Below are 9194 nucleotides of genomic sequence, written 5' to 3'. Positions count from 1 at the left end.
AACGAGAATCGAAAGATGCTCGATCGACCGTCGTCAATTATTATCAATTCGATCGCTTTCCCTCGGCAAATATACGTGTAATACGATCGGAAAATTTCTAAAAGAACGGTCGGGAGATTCGAATCTCCCGCCAGTACTCGCGGTTCTCCAAAATGACCGCGTCGCGAGGTCCCACTCTTCTCCGTGAAGTCCCACCCACTCTCCTTTTTCTCCATCCTTTTCTCCCCACTACTCCTCATCAGCGATGTACGGCTCGGCGCTGTCTGTCTCTCTTGCTCTCGCATTCTCCATGGCTCCCTTCCACGCCGTCGTTCTATACCCGTGCACGCAACGCATTTCACATGCGTATGCATGTAAAGCGGGCACACACAAAGAGAGACGTATATACGGATGATTATCTCCTTGTCCTTTTCCGAAAAAAGGCATCTCTCTATTTCGCGCCCGACACATCAAGGCACTCCCTTTTTTTCTTCTTCTTGCTCCACTCCTCACGCCGTCACGCACGAACATCACCGTGTCCCCTTTTCCAGAAAACAACGAAGCAACCAGAAATCGAAAACGACGTAATCCAATGTAAACAAGCGACGACGACATAGATATCCCATAATAGAAGCTTCTGCCTCCGGTAACGGGGAACAAGATCGTCGCGATTGGTGAAGCAGCCATAGCCGCCGTCAGACGAAACAATACACGTCGGATAGTCCCGTCCGGTACCGTCGGCTCAGAACTGACCCGAAACCGTCATGATCTGGCATCCAGAATGCACGTGGTCCATCACCTGCTCCTTCAGCCGGCACACGTGCTCCTTCAGCCTATGCACCACGGCGCTCAGTTCGCTGTTCTCACCCTTCAACAGCTTAACCTTGTCCTCCAGCTTGGAGATGCGCTCGAGCTTGCGCCTGCGGCACTTGGACGCAGCCACGCGATTCCTCTGACGTTTCCTCTCTAGCTTGATCCTTTCCTGATTCTCCATGTCGATGGGAGACATCGGGGGTGAACTCGATACGCTGGGTACCGTCTGCGGCTCGTCCTTGATCTGCACCAGACCCTGGCTCACCGACGATTCCGTGCTCTGTACGCTGTTCGGCGGCTCCAAAGTCGTGTACGTGGCCCCATGAATGCTACCCGGTTCCTGCGAGCTGTCCGAATGATGAAGTTCGTTGAGAGCGTCTACGAAACCGCGAGCATACAACTCTTGCGCTTCGGTGACCGCCTTCGGGAACAGAATCTGCGTAGGCGTTGGTAGATTCGTCACGAGACTATCCTGCTGAGCGATGATAAATTTTTCCAGCTCCGGAGAACCCAATTTCAACATGTTCAAGTCCGGAGAGCTCAAAATTGGCGTAACGTTGTTCAAAGCCGGTGGTAGGGGCCCTAATCGCGGCCTCTTCGCTGTAGGCCCTTGCCGCTGACATCCGTTCAGATCTAGCGTAAGGTTACGCTTCAACTGGCCCACGTTGTTCTCGCGATTCACGGCGCTGTAGACGCTCGTGTCCTCGTAAAACGTTTGCTCCATTGTCGAACTTCGCACCATCGGTGCCGTGAAACTGACTGCGTGTCAATCGAAAGTTCACAGATTCTCAAAACGAACGGCGCGCGACTGGAGCACAGTGTATCGCTGACTCCGTCGCTTAACACTCACGCACACACTCACCGTTGCTGGAAAAGCGCGATCGGTCACGTTCGATGATCGATTGCCTCTCCGTCTATCTGCTCGTCTCTGTTTTATTCACAACGCGTTCGCGTTTTCAACCCGAGCACTATCGTGTATCTAGTTTTTCACTTGTTACATAACCGCGCTACCGCCGTGTTCAAGAAATTTATCGACGCTGCAGTTTCTTCTTTATTAATCGCACTTGCCACACGGCCGGCCGTCACCAGATGCCAGTGGTTCGATCCGCACTCTAAATACGGTTTGGGAATCACCTACTACGTCCGCGGCACTCGCCACGTATTTCAACGGCCCACGATATCAAGTCGAAGTTGAGACGCAAAAGGTGTGTGTTCCGTCCACTGACTACGCGGCCTGCAAACGCGTCGCTCACAGTTGCGACTCGTGCCTATCCGTCTCGGTTTCAAAAACCGACGGCGACACGAGGACCGATCTGGTTCAACTGTCAACACAACAATGACTCACGACACGCAATCCGATGAACGTGATGTTCTGCGCGTGTGCACCTCTAAAACAGCCTGCAATGTACACCGAATGCGGATGTCACTTGGCTGCACAGCACGATGTCTCGACAACTTGTGAACACCCAACTAAACGTACAGCCTTATATCCCGTGACTCACGTCCACTAAAAATAGCTCGGTCGTCACCGTAACGAACGCTGATTGGCTGCCGCTGGCGTCACCCACCATTCACCATTGGCTAGACAATCGGCGCTACTAGGAAATGGCCGACGCATGCGCACTGCCGCATTGTTGTTCCTGTGGAGGGAGAGTTTGAACGCTGGAACGCGCGTTAAAGACGCCACTTTTACTGGTTGAAATTCGCGTTATTTTCGAGACTCGATAATAGCGGTGCTCTATGATGTTGCATAAATGATGCGAGCGTTATTGAACAGCGAAAATATCGCGCTCGTGTATTTCGCGGCACAAGGATTTGGTATGTCTTCTAAATGTCTCAGTGTTGCGCTAGTACGCGACTTTTTTTTTCTTCTTTTTTCTTGGACTTTACTATTCCACTCCCACGCGAGTGGGTGTTTTTCATGTTCCCGTAGCACGCGTTGTAAGACCAGCTTGTTTCATGCTTCGCCTTTCAGAACATCCAAGCCGTTTATACGCAGATTCAGTATCTCCTCGTTTCTCCAACGATGAAAATTTATTTGAAATGAGTGCAGAAGGATTTAAAGGGAAAAAAAGGTTGCTAAGTCGAGATTTATGAAGAAATCGGTAACCTTGTTGTTCTTCGCTTTAATGTACTAGCTGCACGTAATTATACTTGCATGGACGAACGTGTTAATGCTAACCATTGCATAAACCCGTATCAAGCGTGGTACAAGTCAATACACCAATCACGATTGTTTCATGCTATCTCGCATTCACCACATAACGCTTATAATCGACTATTCGTATCTTGAGCGAAATGTTCCGCAATCTTAATTAAATACTAATTCATTGGAATTCTAAGTCGAGTACAACATTTGTTACACCTCTTCTTTCAAAATACGAAGCTGCTTTATACGAACAGTAACAACCTTTGTGAATCAATATACGTAATATCGCGTTTGGTATTTATTTTTTCAAAGAGGATCGTAAATTAAACGGTATATCGTATTGAATATACTTTCAGTTCGTCTGATTTACTCATCGCTAGAAAATAACGTTTCAATTTACCCGAGATAGAGCTCTATATTATTTTAGACCCTTTCGGGTCACTTGTTTACGAAAACATGAAAATAGTCGCTTGTCTCAGCTCAGCAAGGGTCACTGCAGGTAAAATATTTACGTCCATGTGAGCCTGGACATCCATTGATCTTCTACTAAATTGTTTACCAATTGAAACGTCGGATGAAATCCGAAAAGAATTCTAAGAAGAAGATATTTACGATTAGCGGGCATATTTATTGCAATAAAATATAAAATACTGTTGCATCGAACGATACGATCAGTTCGTTTAATATTCATAATAAACGTAAATAATATGTATAATCGCACGAGTGTCTTAGGGTAGCTGGTTTCTTTATTTCTGCACGCGTTACGGTACCACAAACACAAACTGCGAATACAAAAACAACTTTACAACACGTTGCTATATCGGCTATGCAAATTAAGCGTTGACCTCAAGTTTAGACTTTTAGCAACAGAAAGTTCCGCGTGCGTACACCCACGCCTTGCGATCGCTACCCAGTAGCGGTTCAATTAAGTCACTGCCAATTATCTTGCAACGAATTATTGCAGTTTTTGAAGTAATGGAACTTTGTTCACCATTACGAATATTTATCACAGAGAATCTCTAGATCAAATTTTAATGAAAATAAAATAACGATAATTCTAAAAAAATATTTTAATTTGAGAAAATTATTATAAAGAATTTTATAATTTATTTCAAGTATTCGTATATTTCGTGTACGTTGAAATGATATTACAGAAGATACGAAAAATATTGCAATTGATTATCTTTGAAGGTTTCATTAAGTCGATAGAGTACCAAATAAAATCATGTATCGGTCGTCTATTTATCTAGGAATGATAATAACAGTTGCTTTCTCGTCTTAAAATTAAACAAACGATTAATTTCCGCCTCTACGCCGAATACTCTATAGTCGTGTCAACCTAGGCTGGGAAGGTTAAATTTATTATACGCAACATTTCTTGTCCGAGCCAAACTTTTTTATTTATGCACCGATGCGACCTCTCTGAACGCTACCAATAAGACTGATCGTTTTTAAATCGTTCCATCAATCGCTAAACACTACAGAAATTGTAACTTTCGTGTTTTTAATAATTATAATGTACAGTTAAATCATCAACCACTGGCATCCTATAATTTTACATGAATTTAGGAACATTGCAAAATATAACGTAATATATGCATATATCATGTAAGATGAAGAATGAAGCTCGTGGAGAGCACGATTATTACAACAGATATTTAATCGATATCTGATACTTAAAATTAGAAAAGATAATCTTGGAGATTTATATATCATTATACAAAAAATTATTAATCTGAAGGAAAATAATATTTTTCGATGAATTTATTATTTCATGATTCATAGTTTCGTTACATGTGAAATTTTCCTATTTTGCCTTCATAGTGATGTTTGATCTACTAATGATTTTTGAAGTCATTTGAAATTCATAAGATTTCGATTTCACGAAAATGAATAATCAATAAATCATTCGGGAATAAAACGATATTTCAGTAATTCAAGTTCAAATGTATATTGGTAAACGAAAATAAATGTTCTTAAATGCTTGTTTATTCATTAAAACATAGATAAGGATACAAAAAGTATAATATACGAATATTACTACGAGAGGAAGCCAAAATTCAAAGCTATGACTACGTCAAAGCCTCTCGATTTCCTGTAAATAATTAACAATTACTGGTGTAACAAAAATGTGCGCAACAATGGAAGCAAAACGGCTCGAGGAGTGAACTTGCTTTACTGATTACAGATGTTTAATGAATTTAATTTAATTTCTAGTTTCTGTGAGGTCTTCTTCATTCACCACACACGTCATTAACTTATTTACATCAAAAAGAATATCGATGAATCTGAAAACACAACACTGTGTTTTATCAATTGTGTTTTGTGTACCGACAAATGTTGTAGCGTAGTTACTCGTTCCTTCGTAGTTTCCTAAAATAAGAAGCAATGACAGTTTAATATAATTTCACAAAAATATACAAACAATTTACACAAATCGAAATGAACCAAAATACTCACATTTTCAAATTTGGCTCATAAAAACTGGTTGGAGCTCGTTTTCGTCTAGGACGACTAGAAGTACATGTGCTATTGGTACTCATACTACTTTCTGAGTCACTCGAGTTATCCGCGTGTGAAGATACAGGACTTCTGCATATAAGTAGTTAAATTACAATTATGTAAACTTAATGTAACGTAATATACAAATTGTAATACACTTACAAAGACTGATTCGAATCACGAGAAAGTATTTCATTCGGAGAAGGAGTTCTAGATTTAACATCAGATTCGTTCAATTTCTGTAATACTACCTTAACAGTGCTTGGATCCTGTACTAACTTGTTTTTCCTTTTTTTCTGATAATTACTTTTTCTAAAGGATGATGCATTTTGAACCATATCATTGGATTGGGTTACAATCGCTTTCTTCCTTTTTTTTTTCTGCTGCAAGTTTTTTTTTAATGGCGTGAATTCTTTCTCATCATAGTTACTATTCAGCAGTGGCAGTTTTACGGTAGATTGATTAAACGCAGATTCATCTAAAGAGTTATGTGAAACAGACGGGATTGGACAAATTTGGGATATCTTTTGAAGTGTAGTGGTTACTTCTGGTTCTGGTTCAGCTGAAACCATCGGCTTCAAAGTAGATTGTTCTAAAACTGGCAATTTCAAATCGTTTATGTCGAAGTGCATGTTACGTGGTTGTCGCACATACATTAGAGTAAAATCATCTTCATCTTCGCTTTCAAAATAGCCTCGTCTTTGTGTAACAAAATTTGGTAAATTCATTGTAGATGCACTCTCAGTTGTACACTCATCTCCATTGGTATCTGTCACTACATTCATATTATAAAATGCATCATTGTTTTCATTTTCTTCAAATATATTAGATTCACTTTCATCATTTATTGGTTTACTGCTTTTAGAGTTGTTCATATGCCTTGAATGTCTACTTGGCATTGATAATGATGACATTTCTTCCATAGATTTTTCATTATTGAATACATCCTCTAATTCTGCTGCATTTAAAATCGTACTCATAATATCATTATTAGAGACATCTACATCATCAGTCTTTTTGTCTTTACTTGTGAAAGAAGGCACGACTTGAGAATTGTTAAATAACCAACTTGGTCCTTCAAGAGGATCTTCCCAGTTTGTTGTATGACGTTTTGTCTCATTAACCTTTTCTTTCTCTTGTTGAGCTGTAGTATCTAATTGATTATTACTTTGTTCACTTTCATTTTCGATTGGTTTATCATTATCATCTTTGGAATCATCATCAGAAGGTGGTGTTTCCTGTATGATTCCTGTCTGAGAATCTTCAAGAGCCACACCATCACTATTTTCTGAGCTATTAATCTCTTGATTATTTTGACTCTCTGTTAGCTATAGATAGTAATTAAAACTAAATTAACGTGAAAATAAATTTTATGCAAAAAAAAAATGTATCGACGACACAAACCATTCGAATATTAATACTATGAGAATTTTGCAATAATTTCGATACGTCATTAAGCTTTACTCTGGGACTCCCTATATGTTCTAAATTTTCAATATTAAATCGAGAACTGCTATTCCTTGACAATCTTGATTTTGACTTTGACAATCTCCGTGACATTCTTCCAGAATGCCTACTATTTCTCTCACTTAACCTTCGTTCATTTTCATCTAAAAATAAGTATTAAAATTATATTAATTTCAAGGTCATAATCAATTTATATGGAATAAGAATTGTATTAAAAGAACCTACCACTGTCTCTTGGTGAAGCAATAATTAATCTTTCAGGCATTCTGTATGTGCGACCATTTTTCTACAGTATTTAATACAGTATTTAATTCATTCAGGCATAATTTAATGTTTCAAAAAATTTGATTAAATTTAATGGTTTTACAAAATACTTACACATTTACGTTGTCTTTCAGAAACATTAGAAGACCTTGAACTATTTAATTCTTCATTTCTAGGGGGTGTTGTTACCTCTGGTATAATACTTAAGTTTGATGGATTATTAATATGTTGCATGTTTACTCTACTTAAATTAATGGTGGGTTTTGTAATAGTGTAACCGCTCACCATAGGCTTCACTACTCCTTTAGTTGGAGATTTTATTGACAGTCTTTTCATTGATTCTGTTTCTGCAACAATTTTCTTTGCTAGAAACTTATCTTTAAATTTATATGATATGAAAGATAACATAAGAGGTCTTACTTTCAGCAGAATTATAAGACATCTGCACATTTGTGGCAACAGAGTCTGCAAATTCTTGACAAGATGAAATTGTATTTGTTAAATAACCAGTCATTGTCACTAGCATTTTAAGCATTTCTTTTGCATTCTTCAAGACATTTGATATAATAGACTAAAAAACGTATTTTCATAAATTTGATTTTAACACATTCAGAAAATATTTTTATACCTAATAATATATTTTACTTACATCACGTTTATTACAAGCTAAACCTAAGTCTTGTACCTCTGCAATTAAAGCAACATTTTGAGAAAATAATAGTTGACTTTCCTGTTTTTCTTTAGACAATGCTTTTGCTAATGAGTTGTTGTTATTTTGCAATTTTTTACATACTGTAACAATCAAATTATGTTATTAGTTTCAAATGTATTAAAAATATTTTGTGATTTAAAAATTTCATATTTTTTAAACTTACATGGCTTATAAAACTTAATTTCAGGATAATTTGTTAAAAAATGTCTCCTTTTAACTAATACTCTCTTCTGTGATCTTTTAAAGTGTTTTAGTATCTGAGGCATTTTCCATTTATTATTTGATCTTCTAAAATGTAAAAAAAAATACCAAAAAAATACAAAACTCACAAAAAGGTAACTGAGTGAAATTTTACATTAGACAATTATCTTACACATTCTTTATAATTTAGTTAATATATATGTTTTTATAAGAAACGTTACTTTATCTTACACAAAAACGGTAGAAGCAATAAAATATACATTTTTTTACTTATCCGAAGTTTAATACACTTAGTTATTTAAAAGATAAAAATTTGAAGAGATGTTAATAGTGTATCTCAAATTATGGGTTATTAAACACACAATATTTTATATATTAATATATTTATTTTGATACAAATAATGACATAAGAAAAATTAAAAATATGGAGAATAAATTTCTGAATTCTGAAATCGTATAAGACAAAAGTTAGTGCTAAAATCAACGAAACCGCGTATAATTTTGGTACATACCTGACAACACGATTAAACCTTTGTAAATTCTTCAATTTACGAATACTTTTTTTGTGATGTGATTTCTTTTTAACCTAATACAGTTGTAAATTATGCAGTGATTTTTTTAAGATAGTACAATCGTATCATGAATTTGGTGTTGAGTAGCGCAATACATATCCGCCATTGTAAAAGTACAAACCTCCTCAGAACGGCGGGATAAACTCATTGATTAGAAGCAAAATAGTATTTACTTAATTTTAAACTTTAAATAAAAATAAGAATATATTCTTATAAAGGTTTAATTCATTCTTTCTCACTTTCTTATTCGGTTATTAAAATTTGTTCATTCCGATTTAATTATATATACAAATAAAAAATACTTCAACGGCCATTTGTAGATTTCTGGACATTCCCCAGAAATTCAAAAATTTTACTTAGAAAATATATTTCTTTTAGATAACGTATATGATAAAAATGCATTGTAATTTATAAGTGCATCAATTTGCACTGCATAATGATTGGTTAATACATTCTGAAACGATAATTTAAATACAATGTTATTTTATCTGGTTATAAAATAATTCCTAGTATACGATGATGCCGATATGATTAT

General features: G+C 36.8%; 2 protein-coding genes across 2 annotated transcripts; both read right to left on the bottom strand.

Annotated features, from left to right (window-relative positions):
- Positions 1-408: 408 nt before the first annotated feature.
- On the bottom strand, positions 409-2237 carry Jra (Jun-related antigen). The gene has a single exon (XM_017897580.1). The coding sequence runs from the start codon at positions 1532-1534 to the stop codon at positions 722-724; it is 813 nt and encodes a 270-aa protein (XP_017753069.1). The 5' UTR covers positions 1535-2237; the 3' UTR covers positions 409-721.
- Positions 2238-5065: 2828 nt separating this feature from the next.
- Positions 5066-8807, bottom strand: LOC108545606 (shugoshin 2). Its single transcript, XM_017897347.1, has 11 exons — positions 8781-8807; positions 8600-8673; positions 8050-8174; positions 7824-7966; positions 7595-7745; positions 7289-7521; positions 7136-7196; positions 6848-7053; positions 5606-6771; positions 5402-5533; positions 5066-5314 (listed from the first exon to the last, which is right to left on the bottom strand). The coding sequence occupies exons 1-11, from the start codon at positions 8805-8807 to the stop codon at positions 5293-5295; spliced, it is 2340 nt and encodes a 779-aa protein (XP_017752836.1). The 3' UTR covers positions 5066-5292.
- Between the last annotated feature and the right edge of the window lie 387 nt (positions 8808-9194).

The sequence above is a fragment of the Eufriesea mexicana genome, unplaced genomic scaffold (genome assembly GCF_001483705.2).
Source record: "Eufriesea mexicana isolate 0111107269 unplaced genomic scaffold, ASM148370v2 scaffold4744748261, whole genome shotgun sequence".
Lineage (NCBI taxonomy): Eukaryota > Metazoa > Arthropoda > Insecta > Hymenoptera > Apidae > Eufriesea > Eufriesea mexicana.
Note: the sequence above shows the minus strand (reverse complement) of the source record. Positions and strands in the feature narration are given on the sequence as shown.